The sequence below is a fragment of the Copadichromis virginalis genome, linkage group LG3 (genome assembly GCF_057382275.1).
Source record: "Copadichromis virginalis isolate Kocher_CV1m ecotype Utaka linkage group LG3, C_Virginalis_male_GT1.1, whole genome shotgun sequence".
Classification (NCBI taxonomy): Eukaryota; Metazoa; Chordata; class Actinopteri; order Cichliformes; family Cichlidae; genus Copadichromis; species Copadichromis virginalis.
This window is the reverse complement of record NC_140620.1, coordinates 23,924,837-23,941,748: the sequence shown is the minus strand read 5'-3', so window position 1 is coordinate 23,941,748 and position 16,912 is coordinate 23,924,837. Positions and strand designations below refer to the sequence as shown.

The 16,912-nt window shown below is 35.4% G+C and overlaps 2 protein-coding genes across 2 annotated transcripts; one reads left to right on the top strand and one right to left on the bottom strand.

The window, feature by feature from the left end:
* The first annotated feature begins 4,078 nt into the window (after positions 1–4,078).
* On the top strand, positions 4,079–7,807 carry LOC146713544 (Fc receptor-like A). Its single transcript, XM_085448581.1, has 4 exons — positions 4,079–4,134; positions 5,167–5,442; positions 7,044–7,286; positions 7,646–7,807. The coding sequence occupies exons 1-4, from the start codon at positions 4,125–4,127 to the stop codon at positions 7,795–7,797; spliced, it is 681 nt and encodes a 226-aa protein (XP_085304707.1). The 5' UTR covers positions 4,079–4,124; the 3' UTR covers positions 7,798–7,807.
* Positions 7,808–9,057: 1,250 nt separating this feature from the next.
* LOC146713543 (butyrophilin subfamily 1 member A1-like) lies at positions 9,058–15,055 on the bottom strand (the record flags this gene model as incomplete). The annotated part of the gene is made up of 6 exons (XM_085438575.1): positions 9,058–10,025; positions 12,057–12,182; positions 12,462–12,743; positions 12,961–13,299; positions 13,561–13,660; positions 14,999–15,055. Coding segments are annotated over 6 exons (948 nt in total), but the record flags the coding sequence as incomplete, so codon positions are not given.
* Between the last annotated feature and the right edge of the window lie 1,857 nt (positions 15,056–16,912).

Below are 16,912 nucleotides of genomic sequence, written 5' to 3'. Positions count from 1 at the left end.
AACCACGGCATCCCCCTTAAAATTTATGTTCGTTTTTGTGCCTCTGAGAGTGGGATACAATGTATAAAAACGGCTGTAATTTTGGTATTCAAAAGTATTACTACAATATTCAACTACAGCTGAAAGTCTGCAATTCAATAACACATCCAATGTTTGATTTAAAATCCACTGTGGTGGTGTACAGAGGCGAAAACTACAAAAATGGCATCATTGTCCAAATGCTTTTATATACTGTACACACTGGATAGGTTGCAAGGGCTAGTAGAGGTGTGGTTTATCCATGCAAAACATCAGGTGGAAACTTCCTTTGAAGAAGTGTTCAGCTCCATATTTGTTGTTCTGAGATATATCTCTGAACATTTATTTTCTTCAATATCTGGCATGATAAGGGCAGCAGTTACTGCAGTCACAGCCCTCCGTGGCTCTGTTCAAAGGATATAGGGCTTTGGACTTGACTTAACACAAAAGCCTCAATGTGCATTGTGCGAGCATGGCACCATATTGGCAGGCCACGAGTCAAAACAAACACACTGTGTTGGAAGGAAGATTGCTACGAACCATACATAAAAGGATCTCAAAAGAAAAAGGACGGTATAGAGACAAATTGCGTCTGGATGTAAAGAGACAATAAAGGCAAAAAATAGTGTGCATTGGAAATGTGGACCCATATGAAATACGGCCGTGGAGAAGAATCCTGAAGACCAACCGCTATTGACTTGCCATGATCTATTCTCGTACTTTGTCTGTGGAGTCAGGGCATACACGGTGAACCAATTTCGTAATTATAAATCTCTGGAGGCGCACATCCAATTCACCATGGATAGGATACAAGATTTGGTTATTTTTAAGCCTCTACGTTGTGAATACATCGTCATTCAAACAAAGGTAAGTAAGCTTGAGTACTGAGTACCCTGAACATTCAGATTAATTAATAAATTCATTCATGAGGGGAAATTACAGTGAGAACATGCGGAGGCTCTGTTAGATGGATAACATAGTGAGTTCAGTGCATTGATGTGACATTGTTCTGAAGGATTTAGTTATTCTCTATGGTTAAAGAAATTGAACAAATTAATTCATATTTATTATAAATAATCCTAATTATACATCTTGCTTCCTTGTTTGTGTCCTGTGTCACTAAAAATACATTATTTTTTGGTTTTATACATTGATTAATGACCTGCAGAATCTCCTCATCATATTAGGGGTCCCTAATTGTCACTTAAAGTCAAACTTTATGCTTTCTTCATCTTGACAGTGAATACATCCTTGCATTACATACTTTAGCTTCATTTTTTGCTGGCAGGTTTAAAAAACAAAAAACAAAACAAAACAAAACAAAAAAACAGGCAGATTTAGAATATAACCAGTGATACTATAGATGATAAACTATAGATGGATACATAAAAAGAAAAAAATTGCATGTATGTGCTTACTTTGTTACATTTATGATAAATGGATTTGAAAGTAGATAAAACACATGTCGGCCTTGCTTCATTAAAGTTCTTGTCTTTAAATTAACTTTGTCTGTGTGTTTCAGGTCCTGCACTCTCAAAGACTCAATGAACCAGCATTGCAGCCATTGGTCATTGTGAGCATCACAGGGAAGGTTGAAGCCGACCACTGCACCTGTCACGGCCGGAGTCGCGGAGACCTGCAGCCATGTCACTGCTCTTCTGTTTAAAGTAGAAGTAACAGTGGTGATCTGTGGCACAAGGACTGTTACAGATGAACCTGCATACTGGGTTTTGCTGGGTAATGTGACCAAGATACAGCCAGAGGTTGTATCTTGGTTTAGCTACCCAAAAAAAAAGGCTCTCGATCAAAACATAAACAGACCATTCATTGTGACAGGTAAAAGAAGCTGTCGTCAAAAAAAGAAATTCCACCTGCTACTGTGGAGGAGTTGGATCAACTGATGGGAAAATATTTCTCTGTGTTCTGAGTAACCCATGTTTTATTTAGGGGGTCTAGATTCATGCCTGAAGTGCATTGCCAAGTAAATAATTTGCATTTACTGAAAATGCACTAACTAAGTAACACTGTTCAAATGTTGAATAAAGAAACAAACAAATGTTTTTCCTTTTTTTTTTAAATTAAAACCACTTTGTAGAACATCACATCAATGTAGAATCAATGTCATGTATAGTTTACAAATGACAAAATGCTCACATAAAATCATGACAGCATTTATATAATATCACCCACTACTAGCATTCTGTAATTTACTGGCTCTTTTGAAAACCTATCACTACATATACAGCACAAGACTTATTTAACAAGAGCATTTTTCCCTGGTTTCACTACCACACTGGGGCACATGATCACCAAAACACAGCAAACCTTCACCATCTTATCCATAAGGGTCACCTCTTCACCCTCACATGGAATGTCTGAGGTTGAAGCAGAGAAGTTAGAAGATTAATGACGCCATTGTGTTTTCTTTTCCCAACCAAGAGAGTTTGCTTTCGATCTTCTAATATAAAATAAAACACATTATAAAACACAACATTTAAAAAGAAAACAATAAAAAAAATTTAAGTAATTGTAAATGTGGCAATTGGAGCCAGGTGGGCACAATTTTCTCAGTTTTGATTGCTGTCAATGACAAATAAATAAAAGATCCTTTGTTCTAGTTTCTTTGCTAGTGTGGGTTTTTAACTTTTTACCCCCCCTAAGAGTGTATAGTTGAACCTTAAAAAAAAAAAAAAAAGGAGCCACGTTCTGGATTTCCAAACACGGGTGAAAAAAATTGAAAAAAAGATAGAGAAATTACCAGAAGTAGCACAAAACCGTAGTGCATGATAACAGAATGAAAATGCTTCCACTTAAGTTAAAAGGTTACGAGAATAAAAGTAGGAAATAAGAAAAAGCTCACAAATAAGCAGAGCTGCCATGACAGGCTGCCACACAAGATGGCGCCGGAAATAACAAGACTGTTATTGACTCAAACCTACATATGTGCCAAAATAGTCTGTACAGGAAGTATGAAATAAGTTATGTCTTTCTGTAGACCTGTGATGCTCGGTCAGTCAGGCTAGACAGCATGGAGATGAAAACATTTTTCACCTGTCTGCGTGAGTACTGAGTGTACCTATATTTATTCACCAATAATTCATCAATTAATTATTATTATTTTTTATTCTTAATATATAGTTGTCATATATTATACATAAAAAATGTATCAAAGAAGAATTGTTAGAGATTAAATGTTTACAACATGGGCAATAACTTTCTTTGTGCCTGGAATTATTTAAATTTCATAAAATGGGCTTAAAAAGTGTTTCTTTGGGCCATAATATACATGACAGTACAATGATATTACTATGTTAACACATATCTTTGGATCCAAGCATCAACAGCATGACTGATGTACTACTCTCTTTTTCCTCCAGTCCCGAACATGTTCTTGCTTTTGACTGCACACTGTTCTCACAGTTACGCTTCAAAAACTGGTGAGAAGTTAAGTTTTACAAAACCAGATGCATATTTGAATTTTGCTGAACTGCTTTGCAAGGCTAATTATTTCTTACTGCTCTAAAGCCACAGTCAAAACCCCTATCCTAGCTGAATATCTTTCATTATCACATGGTTAAAAATTAATTACAATTTTCAAATAAAAGAAATTTAGTTCATGGACATGTATTTTTTTTTAAATTCCAAATCATTTAATCATTAAAGTTTCTCAATAAAAAATGGGATTCACTGTTCAAAGTGTTTTAACACAAAATATATGTGTATGGGTATGTATATATGTAACATGTATTCATTATGAGGTGTTCAATGTTTTGTGTACCCATAAAAAAGTGTCACTAAGTTCTTAAACTTGGGCCGTTCATCTGAAACGGGTAGTCCAAGAATGACTGTTGTTCAAGTGAAACTGCTAATTAGACATTTGATATCAGTAAGTGTATCGAGTGATCAAAAAAATAATGACATAAAAAAATAAAAAAAATGTATAACTATATAAGAATTGTGGATAATTAAATAAAAACCTTAATTTCATATGCTCTTTTTTTTCTTTTTTCAGATCCAGATATTCTTACTGTCTTCCCAACCAGACTGCAGTTCTTTGAGTATGAGTCCATCTGTTTTAGCTGTGATGGTTTAAATCACCAGGCTAAATGGAGAGGGGTAAGAAATATTGAAGATTTCATTCCAACATGTACAAATTACACAGTGACGCCAACAGTGAACTGCACCATAAATAATGCCTTTGAAACTGACACTGGAAAATACTGGTGTGAAGATGAAGAAGGATGGAAGAGCAATGCTCTCAGCATCACTGTCACTAGTAAGTTTACAGCATCTAAAGAATTTAATTTAAAAAGACCCACAATATATTCAAGAATGGTGATGGAAGAATAATGAAATCAGAAGTAAATCATCAAATAACCAACTCAATTGTGGCCAGCAAGTGATGATAAAGTGAAGGGCATATTAAAAAATTCCAAGTACACATCTCCAATTGTTACATCTTGTAGGATAGCTTTATTGATTATTGAATACAGCTCCCCTTTGCCAAGTTTTACAACTTTATTACTAAATGCAGAAAAATTCAGAAAGATTCTATCAAAATTTAACCGGAACCATAAATTGCTGGTCTGATCAGTTCATTCCCGTACAATAGTATTACATTCATTAAGTGTTGCAGAATTCCAAGACATTTCCTTTAAATATTCAATCTTCCAATTTGAGGCAGTGCTAAAAATTTACTTATTTTGAATAAATTATCCCAATGTTAAGTCAAATTGCACGTTTAGTGAACTTCATTTATTGCATTTATATATATTGTTTGAATGTTATTAGTAAAGTAAGCAGCGTCAATAATCACATTTGGTTATTGACGATGCCCCAGCAATACATATTTGCTTTCTTGTCTGTGATAAATATTGTAAGTGTGATGCCAGTGCAAGAAGGCTTCTTGTAGGGTTTGTAAAGCAGATTAAATTAGACAGACTCTTAAAATACACAAATATTCTGCTTGTAAATGCTGTGAACCTATGAATAACATCTACAACAATTTATTAAACACTGTTTTTTTTTCATTGTACAATTAATAAGTTTGTATTTTGTTATAGCTCCTATTTTAGAACTTGTAGATAGTCTTTTTGTCACTCATGATAACTATCTCTGCTTCAATTTCTCTTTTTTTTCTTTTTTCAGTTGGTTCTGTGATCCTGGAGAGTCCTGCTGTACCTGTAATGGAGGGGAAAACTATCAACCTGTACTGTAGAAAGAAGGGAGCTTCTCTAAACCAAATAGCTGATTTCTATAAAAATGACTTAAAAATTGGGACCAGCTATTCTGGGAAAATGACCATCCACAATGTTTCCAAATCTGATGAAGGGCTCTACAAGTGTACCATCTTGGAAGCTGGAGAATCACCAGAAAGCTGGTTGATTGTGATAAATAAGACTCTGGAAGAACAAAACCAAGAAGGTAATACTTATTATTAATGTTCATCTTCTGTCGTTTATACATTAAACCAGTGGTCCCCAACCCCCAGGCCTGAGACCGGTACCGGTCCGTGAGTCGTTTGGTACCGGGCCGCGAGAGTTAAGGCTCAGGTGTGAAATGTATGGTTTCCAGGGTTTTTATCGGTTTTCAGCGTTATTTTGTTATCGTTTTTATCGTTAACTCGGTTTTTCCTGGGTCTTTTCACGTGTGTTATGAATAAATCTTCTTTTTTTCGGTACAGGTACTAGTTTTATTTTGTTGTATTTATCCGCGACACCTTAAAGGCCGGTCCATGAAAATATTGTCGGGCATAAACCGGTCCGTGGCGCAAAAAAGGTTGGGGACCGCTGCTCTAAACCCTCCTGTTAAGCCTTATCATTTCATGGTTCACATGCAGTAATTTCACTGCAAAACAATTTTGGAAAAAAATAAAAACAAAAACAAACTCTTCATTGTTTTGTTTTGAGTTTGTTTTGTTTTTGCAAGGAACTATTAGATCCCAGGTGAGTCACAAATAGAAACATTTTAAAGTTACAGCAAATGAAACTGCCAATGAAGATTTCTGCAACGTTCTGATGATTACCCTGAATTTAGAGAGAATTTGAATCAATTTTTACACTTCTTTTTGTCTTTTTTACACTACTTCATACATACATATCTTACCTATTTAAAAAAAGAAAGCACAACCTTTACCATCTATAAAAATGCTGACTGCATCAAATTCCTAATCCACATAAAAAATTATGGAAAATGCTGTATTACATAATAGATACACTGATAATCTGTCTTGCCTCTTTAAAGATTTTCAGTGTGTTTCGTTTTGGTTTGTGCTGTGTCTCATAGTACCGTGTCACAGTTGTTAATTAAACAGTCATTTTCAGTGTGACGTAAATAGAGGCCAGACTCTCACTCACATGCATTTATATACAGTGAATAGCAAAAGAGTTCAAAAAAGTCAGAGCAGTTGGAAGGTCCAGTTTCCACAGGGCTTAAATCAAGACAATGTCAGTTTTCTCACAGAATCCAGAGTCAGTCTCACCACTTGATGTCTCATAAACTCCAAATCTTGCACAAAGGGACAGACTGGTGAATATAACTTCACAATAATTCCAAAAAACTGCAGCAGTAGTGCTTTAGAAACTGCTTTCAGGGCAACGATCCAGAAAAGCCTGAGCCACTGCTGCTTCATTATGAAGTTGCCAAATGAGATCATCAGGACAGGTGTTTGATCGCTACCAGGTGTCTGACTCTGAAACTCACACACCTGGTGAAAACTCCTTTTCATAGGTCTTCCATAGGCCAGTGCATACACACACACACACACACACACAAATGGGGAAAATGGAGACACAGACTTGAAACAGAAGCAGAAGCCAAAAACACAAAGAGAAGACTGAGGGAACAGGAAGAAAACTCATACAGGAAGAAGTCATTGATGACTAGACTGAAGATCTCAAATAATATAGTACAGAACTAACAGGAACAGAAAAAAATCATACACAAGAAAATAAAAACAATGTGTTGATAAGACCCAGTAAAAGACCCAGTGACTATGAAATATTCATAAACTCTACTTTAATCAGATATCACGGTGACCCTGGAGAGCCCTGCTCATCCTGTGATGGAGGGGGAAACTGTGGTTCTGAGCTGCCTAAACGAGACGTCTGTAAACCTTCCAGCTGTCTTCTATAAAGATGGCCTCTTCATTGGGACCAGCTCTGTGGGAAACATGACCATCCACCAAGTCTACAAGAGTCATGAAGGACTTTACAAGTGCACAATATCTGGAGTAGGAGAATCATCAGAAAAATGGCTGTCTGTTAGAGGTAACACATAAACATGATTCAAAATATCAAAATAAGGATTTTGTGCTTGATTGTTGTGTCTGTTTAACCATAAATAGCTATTTACAGCACTTATATTGAACTCTTCAGTTGTATTTTGTAATACTGTTGCTTTAAAACATCAGAGAAATTTGGATAAATTGTCTACACATTTGTTGTCTGTCATGGCATACAGTTTAAGCTTTATTTTCTTAAATGACCCTATACATAAAATTAACCCTACCCCTGGGATTACAGTAAGAGAAGTTTAATGTGTCCCAAGAAGACAAAATGGTAAGAAGTAAAAAGAAAAACATGCAAATGAGTTTTGTGTGACATATGATGACGTGGTGTCGTTGCAGGGCTTCCCAGAGAGACATGTTTTTGTTCGGACCAATTCTTTCACCTCCTCCTCCTTTTGCGGGTCATCCTAACTATTGTGATGGTAGCTCTGCTGATACTGCTTGTGGGACTCCTTCACTGTGGGAAACTCGGACCAAAAAAGAACTCATAGATTGATGAATCAATCAACAAGAAATCACCATCAAGCACATAAACACTTTTATAAGTTTGGTTACTACAGTTTTACTGTTGTTCTTTTATTTTATTACATTTAATCTATTTTTGTTTAAAATACATTTGCATTGCATTTTGACAATGCGAGAGACTCAAAAATTATTTTATTTCTGCAACTACCTTAAAAAAGAAACAAAAAAAAAAAAGACTAACTTGAATATGTGAGTGAATATGACTGTGGCTGTTGATGTTTGCAAAGCAGAATAGATATAACCATTATATAGTCACATACATATTTTTAAAGGTGTGCACTGAGTTCTTGCAGCATGTGTTACCCAAGGTTTTATTTAGTGGCTGCAGCTCATCAAACGCAAACCGCAGAAGTAACAGACACACAAATGACCCTCCTAGACCTAACAAAATGTTTATAGAAAAAGAAAACTCTGTCTTGGTTGATTAATATAGTTTGAGAAAACTAAAAGAATACATATATTTTAGATATATATAATTACTAGTGCTGTCAATAGATTAAAAAAATGAACTAATTAATCACACAATATTCTGTAATTAATCGCGATTAATCGCAATTACTTGATCAATAGCCTGGTTGCATTACATTTTATATTTAAGCTTGTAACTGACATTTATGCAATATAATGAAGTAAATGCAGAATAAACACAAATAATGTTAAATGCTTAAATTCAAAGATAATTTGAATAGTTTTCTTCAGTCTTTTAACACAGGTTCTCTGTGTGAAATACAACTTTAAAAAAAACTATATACACTAATATTAAGCAAGAATAGACTAATATATAATATATATTAGTGCTGTCAAACAATTCAAATGTTTAATCAGATTCATCACAGGGTTACAGTGGATTCATTTTGATTAATCATGATTAAATATCATTCATTTTTATTCTACATTAATTGCTTTTCATTTTGCATAAGCAAACAGACTTGAGAAAAAAGAAAATATACACACTTAACATGTTTATTGAACATCTTGAACATTCATGTTAACAAAAAACATGTATCCACTCGCTCTCTGTCACTCGAGGAAGCTAATGCTGGTTTAAATGAAATGATCAGTCTGCCTATAGAAATATCATCCATACATCAGCCAGAATACTGTAGATAGATATTCAAACCTAATGGAGTGGCCTCTGTGCTCTAATGACCATATATGCGATAAAATGCAGTATTCTTAGAATACTGCATTGAACGTGAAATAACTTGTTAATTACTTCCCAGTGATTTGCTTTGGTATGGCTGAGCTGTTAACATAGATTAAAAACACACTGATAACGTAAAGGATGTTTATTAAGGAAATAATGACAACGATGACCAGATGGACTTTCCACTGTGATAGATGTAGAAACTGTCGCACATCTGTCCTAGCCTATAATACATAGTCATAATGTTTTGATTAAAAAACATATTTGGATGAATAAAAGAAAGAATTTTATTAAGTTATTTATTCAACATTGTGCATATCACGACTATTAAACAAAACTGTACAACTAAAAAAAACAGAAAGTTAAAAAAGACACCAAAAGACCAATTAACTTCTCAAAACGATTATTCGTTCTGAATTTTTACATTAAAAATCTCTTCATGGTTACCACTTAATGTTTATGATATGGTCTGTATCTTACAGGATGTACTGCCTTTTCGTCCTTATGTATAGCAAATACCAAAGCACATTTAACTGCTTAAATATTTTTCTATATGTATTAGCAAGAAAATAAATCAAAACTCAAATAAACTGCTGTTTAAGCATGCAGTCTACTGAGTGGTGGTTTTTACTTTCATAGTAAATTATATGGAAAAGTATTGAGCCACAGCTCTTACTTTTTGAATTCATGTGTTTTCAATCCCATTGCTACAGATGTGTAAAGTTTGCCTCAAGAAGTATGTCAAGTAATGGGTCGGACGAAACAGCTCAGTGAATTAGACAGAGAAGATTTATGGATGTAGCGATGGAGGTTGGTGTGACAGAGGAGGATAGAGACAGAAATAGATGGACACAGATGATCACTCCCTAAATGGTGCAGCTGAAAGACGAAAGGTTCTGAAATAAACACACTATATGAAAGCATACTGTCACTGATTAATTCTCTTGTCTTCTCTTTTCCAACATCTTATGAGTCTCCATTTCTTCTTTTGGCTCTGCTTGTCTCAGTCTTGTTCCATCTGAGCTACAGCGTGGTTTGTCTGAATTCCTGTGCACAGAGAAAGGATATTTACTTTAGCCATCAGATGAATTCTGATGGCAAAAGAGCCAAACGGGACAGGCCAAAAAAAAAAAAAAAAAAAAAAAAAAAAAAAAAAAAGTTTGCAGATGACACCAAGGTGACTGGCCTCATCAGTGACAACGATGAGGCCGCCTACAGGGAGGAGGTAGATCGTCTGGCTGAGTGGTGCGACACAAACAACCTGCTGCTTAACACCGAGAAGACCAAGGAGCTCATTGTGGACTACAGGAGGAATGCTGACCCACATCCACCCATCTACATTAAAGGGACGGCTGTGGAGCGTGTGAGCAGCTTCAAGTTCCTGGGAGTCCACATCTCCGAGGATCTCACCTGGACGACCAACTGCTCCAAGCGGGTCAAGAAGGCTCACCAGCGCCTCTTCCTCTTGAGGACTCTGAGGAAGAACCACCTGTCCTCAGACATCCTGGTGAACTTCTATTGCTGCACCATCGAGAGCATCCTGACCAACTGTATAACAGTTTGGTACGGGAACTGCTCTGCCTCGGACCGGAAGGCGTTGCAGAGAGTTGTGAAAACTGCCCAGCGCATCGCCGAAGCACCACTTCATGCCATAAAGGACATCTACAGGAAGCGGTGTCTGAAAAGGGCTGGGAAAATCATCAAAGACCCCAGTCACCCATCACATGGACTCTTCACCCTCCTGCCCTCTGGGAGGCGCTACAGGAGCCTCCGGACTAAGACCACCAGGTACCGGAACAGCTTCTTCCCCAAAGCTGTCAGACTCCTGAACTCTGCCTCCTGACATCTGACCCACATTAAACACATGGACTGAACATACACACGCCCACAATGGACAAAAACAAATAATGGACAACTGTACCCTCATACACACAATAATAACATGGACTGAACCACCACTCACAACCACTAGCACTTTATATAGCCTCTGCAGGAATTATCCACATATTTCACTTATCTTACCTGCACTACTGTATAATTCTGTATAAATAATCATTCTGTACAATACGATAATTTTAATTCTACAACTGTTTATAACTTGCATAGTTCACATTTCTGTATAGTTTTTCATATTTATATCCTGTTCATGGCCTCTACATAGCTTGTACACCACTACAGCCTGCACATACTTATAGTTATAGCATATAATGTGCACGGTACCTTCATACCGTGTACATTATAACATACCCATAATAGGCCCATATTTTGTACCCTCATACCTACAACAGACCCATTTCTGTCTATATTATTGCTAATATATATTGTAATATATCTATATCATGGCTAAAGCACTTCTGGATGGATGCAAACTGCATTTCGTTCCCTTGTACCTGTGACACGACAATAAAGTTGAATTCTATTCTATAAAAAAAAAAAAAAAAAAAAAAAAAGGATATTTACTTTAGATTAGTCTTTACTTTAAACAATAGTTACTTGTATGCTGTGGCATTTGAGCCGCTCCTCATTCTCCAGGTTTGCCTTTGAAAAATACCTTTGGTCTGCCTTTGTGATAAATGCTACTACAACAAAGTATATAAAATGAGTCATTTTGCAAGAGCAGCTTGAGCTGACAGGAGCAATGGTTTATGACAAGAGGAAACAAAGTATTGTAAAGAGGAAGGCAGAAACCTCTTTCTTCCTGTATAAGAAAACAGGACATTTGGTGGTGTAATAAATTTGTCAGCCTCTTTTTTTTTTTCACTTTACTGCTTGTTGTTTTAGAAAAAATCTGTTTGGGTTGATAATACACAATCTGGTCATCCACAACGTTAAGACTCACAAAAGACATCTTAAAGTATATTGCATTCAAATGTGATCCTAAGAAGACATGAAAAACTTCTTTAATTGGCCAGTTCTGAGTGGACTGTTTTATTATTGTGTACTACTGCAGCATCATGCTGAGATTTTCTTGATACTAAAAAACTGGTCTGAGCACTCTTATTCATCACTTCACTGTAAATCAATCACTGAGCTGCGAGAAAAAAAAACAATTTTTAAATTATTTTGCATACAACTTACTGATCTTTTTCCTTCTCTGTATCCAGCAAACAAAGATCACCAGAACAATGCAGAAAAGTGAAATAACAAAGAGAGTAAGCAGACTGACACAAACTGCAGGATTTGGCGGGGTCGTGAAAAAATAATCTGAAACAGTAAAACAGAAAATAATGAATCACATCCCAATAACACAATCAACAGTTGTATATGTGTATTTGATTTCTTTTTTATATGACCTATATTTTTGCCAATATTTTAAAGAATAAAGACAATAAAAGGGATTTGCTTCAAATATCACCAAAAGCAGGACCAAAAATTGTGTTGCCTTTCTAGTCGCATGTTCTGAGTAAACATTGTGTTTGGACATGACCACACTGTATGGATGTGCATGTTCACTATGTGACCTGAGTTTCATCATGTTTTTACCAGAAATGTGGATGTGCGTCTCTCTGGTCTGGTTGGTGTTCCTCTGTTGGACTCTGCAGGTGATGTTGTTGCTGTGTCTCTTCTCCACAGTCACTCTGCTGCTGACAGTAAAGAGGTCATCAGGACCTCTGAGGGTCTCTGTAGGTCCAGCAGAGAGGTGGTTTCCCTCACCGTCCAACCACAGCAGCTCAGGCTCTGGATACCAGCCTGCAGACTCACATTGTAATGCAACTCCAGTCTTGGCTTTTTGAACACGCAATATTACAGGTAGGGATACAGCCCCTAAGATGAAGCACACAATATTCCTTTGGCAGAGTGCACCATGATTTCATTAAGAGGAACTCCAAATAAGAGATCGATTTGGCTGCACATTTACAGACTTTTTTAATATGAATAGAAACTACTTTTCGGTTATATAATGCTAATGTCTGGCGATACTTTGTATTTGAGTTTAAGCTTAAACCACTTCTTTGATTGATAAATATCAGATATTTCTTACCAACAATGAGCTCCAGTAAAGTTTCACCCATATCTGGAAGGAAGCATCTATATCTTCCCCTATCAGAAAGTCTCACTTTAGACAGATTCAGTGAAATGTCTCCATGCTTTAATTTATGAAGGGATACCGTTGTTCTTCCTTTGTAGGAGGGATTCTTTTTGCTTTCCAGTTCACCACCATCACGCCACACATAAACAAATCTGGGATCCAGCTTGTATTTTGTCCACTCCACCGTCTTGTCTGAGGCACTTATTGAGGAGTTCAAATAGCATGGCAGTATGATGTCATCACCCACTAAAGCAACTATTGGGTGAGATGAACCAATTACCTGAATGGTACCTGAGACAGGAGAAAGAAAAATAATAATTTTTTTTTTTGGTTTAGAGACTGTAGAGTTAGAGTTGGGTGACAGAAAGTGTGCGATCATGAATAGTTATCTTTGAAGATTTAAAATTAAATATGAGAACAGTGGAATGTGATAACAGTGGCCTGGTAGCCACTGCTTTGCAAATGAAACGAATCTAAAAACTGCGACTGACATTCATATTTGCCTTTACAAACAAAATGCTTCAAGATAACTTTGTGGATTCATTTAGTTACCTTTAGTAAAGGAAGAAGGTAGTTGGGCAAACACCATCAATAACAGCACCAAATGGGTGTTTAAAGCAGAATTCATTCTACAGAAAACACATTCTGGATTCTGAAAAACAAATAAATTCCTTTTTTAAAATTTTAGAAATAGGCAAATATTTATTTCAGAAAAGGGATATATCTATATCTATATATATATATATATATATATATATATATATATATATATATATATCTATATCTATATATATATATATATATATATATATATATATATATATATATATATATATATATATATATATATATCTATATATCTATATATATCTATATATCTATATATATATATATATCTATATATATATATATATCTATATATATATATATATCTATATATATATCTATATATATATCTATATATATATATATATATATATATATATATATATATCAAAGCATTTCTGATAAGGATATTTAACCCTTTATGTAATTAGAATTTACACCATGTCACAGTATGGCTGAGGCAGACTGTATGTATAGTAAAAAAAAAGGACTGAAGTGCAGACCAAAACAGAATGTGAAACGTAACGTGGATTAACAAAAAACGAGCCATTTATTAAGGCTGGCAAAAATAGATACAAACAAACGGCATGTGTGAAACTAAAGAATAACCTTAACTGGGTGAACTAAAATTAAAACATGAAAAAACCTTGAACATGAAGACCTTGCATGGATACCTGGAAACACGACGTGGACTAGCAAACAACCTGACAAGTAATGACTGGAAACACACGGACTAAATACATACAGGAGGATAATGAGGGAAGTGGGAACACATGGGGAAAAGAAACAGCTGACACAGAACAACATCACAGGGGAACCGTAAAACTAAACACAACACAGGAACACAGGACCTCTTCAAAATAAAACAGGAAACATGATGAAACGCAGACATGACAACATGAACTTGACAACAAAAGACATGAAACACATAAAGGACAAAGGGGGACTTAACACAGGGGTTGAAAACACAAGGGGGAAGTTAAAAAACAAATGAACTTAGAAAACCCAGTGAACTTAAACATAAACCATAAACCTCCAAATAAACTTAAACTCAAAACGCCTGGTCAAAAGACCCAGGATCGTGACACACCATTGGGTTGTTAGAAACAAGAAAATAGTTTAGCCATGTTTATATACAACTATGCAGCTTAAAGCTTGAAAAACTATCTTAAAGTGTTTCATCCGTCTTAATCTATCTGAATATAGCATTTTACAACTATTAAGTAACTTTTACTGCATTCCATATACAGTGTCCTATATACATCCATGTGTGCTTACTTGCAATTGTTTGACAGATCAGACACAAATTTTGAGTTGGGCAAAAGTTGGTAAAATTTGGTTGCTACAAATTATAATGTTTAGTTAGAAATGAACAGTTACTTACCCACTGCAGTCCTTCCAGAGTCCTTCTTTCAACTACATCACTTTTTGCAGTTGGTTTAGTTTAAGATAACCACGCATATTTGCATGTAACCATGACACAGTAAAATAATGTAGAAGCATCACCTTCAAGTTAAAATGTAACCATTAAACCGGATACTAACTTTAGCTTTTGTTATATTCTCTCAGACTTATAAATACAAAATTTACAAATGCAGAATACACAATATCCAAATTTAGGGATGAAAAAAAAACATATTATAGATCTAAGTGTACATGTCAATAAATGAGCTCAAACAGAATACGTCTTACAGTAAGACCATATCCATATAGTTCAAATGGCAAATGCTTTGAATTTTTAATTTTATTTATTTACAAAGTTAGAATATAAAGTTGTTAAAATGCTTTTGAATTGTCCTGTCCAAACTGATATGGGTGACATTAATTTGTAAGTGACTGATGAATAAATGTGTACTTTAGGCATACATACAGTTCAAAAAAGCAGCAAAGCAAAGAAGTCGTGCACCATTTAAAATCATGTTTAGCAACCAGTTTCACAGTTGTCATTTTAGTAGGAACCCCAGAAAGACTGTTGTTAAACACTATGCCCTGTAGAGGTCACTGGATCATTTTGTATGTTATTAACAGCACGAATCCACTGTGAGCTATAATGTATGAGCTATGACAACCAAGTGACATGATATGATTTGCAATTACACATTGAATTCAGTACTAAAGGATTATGATGCTTTAGTTAGTTTGTAGTACTTCAGCCCTTTAAAGGCCTACTGAGGTGATTTTGGGCTGAACAGGTATAAGTACGAGATCCAACCACAGGATAAGGCCTCATAAGTAGAAAGATAACGCCTCTATACTTCAGCAGTCAAACAGGAAGAAGTGGTCTTCAGTTATGCTAAACACTTTATTGGTCTGAAATTCTGTCAGCAAGACAACATGGAGGTTCCACTTTTCTGTGTTCGACTGTGTAAGTATTGAGTTTGTTATACGTTCCAGTTTTCCTTTAGCTGAGGGAAAAGTCAGTGTCATGAAAACCTGAGTTATGTTTACAGAAGGAAGCATCAGTGATATTGAAAACATTTAAATTAAAATACAAAAATTTAAATTACTCGGCGGATTCGCCAAACTGTTGTTCCAAAGTATATAACTACTTATGCCTACTAAATTTTACAGGCGTGCTAAAGCTGGTTTTATCTCCAATACCTTCAATTTTCCTAAAACTATTAAAATATCCACAAGAAAATAGTCAGCAATGTAGAGTAGTATGATTTTACCTGACTTTACAAACTTGACAAAAAGCATTTGATATAATTTTTGTTTTTTTTTAATTCATTTTATTTGGAGTTCAGGGGGTGCAGCTGCTTTTTCATGCATGTTATCTAGAAGCTGTAATTATTTCTGGTGCTGACAGCACTTTGATGAATCATCATGTTGGTATTAAACGTAAAGTTTCACCAGAAGAGTTTCAGTATTCCTTCGCATTAATTTTACAAGTATCAGAATCTCCAAATGTGAGCTAAACTCTAATTTTTCTAGAAAAAAAAAGGCATTTAGATGATTTTGGTGAAGACTCCTGTCTATTGCAGCATTGAGACTAAATGCAAAGCAGAGTATGATAGCACATAAAGTCTGATATGAAGGGATGCAAATTTGTGTGGTGAGCACATTGTCAGAAATGCTAGTCAAGACCTTTGCAAAGTTTCCACACCACACACTGTCTCTATATTCATATTACTATACTCGTTCAATCTTTTTTAATGTTAGTGTTTCAGCCTGAGAAACTATCTGCACTATAACCACGATACTGCCAGAGCTGTGTGAAAAGAGGCTCTGAAATTGCTTTAGTAACAACTATTCAATGACTACCAGGGTCATGACTTTTTAAATCCTGTAGAGTCTA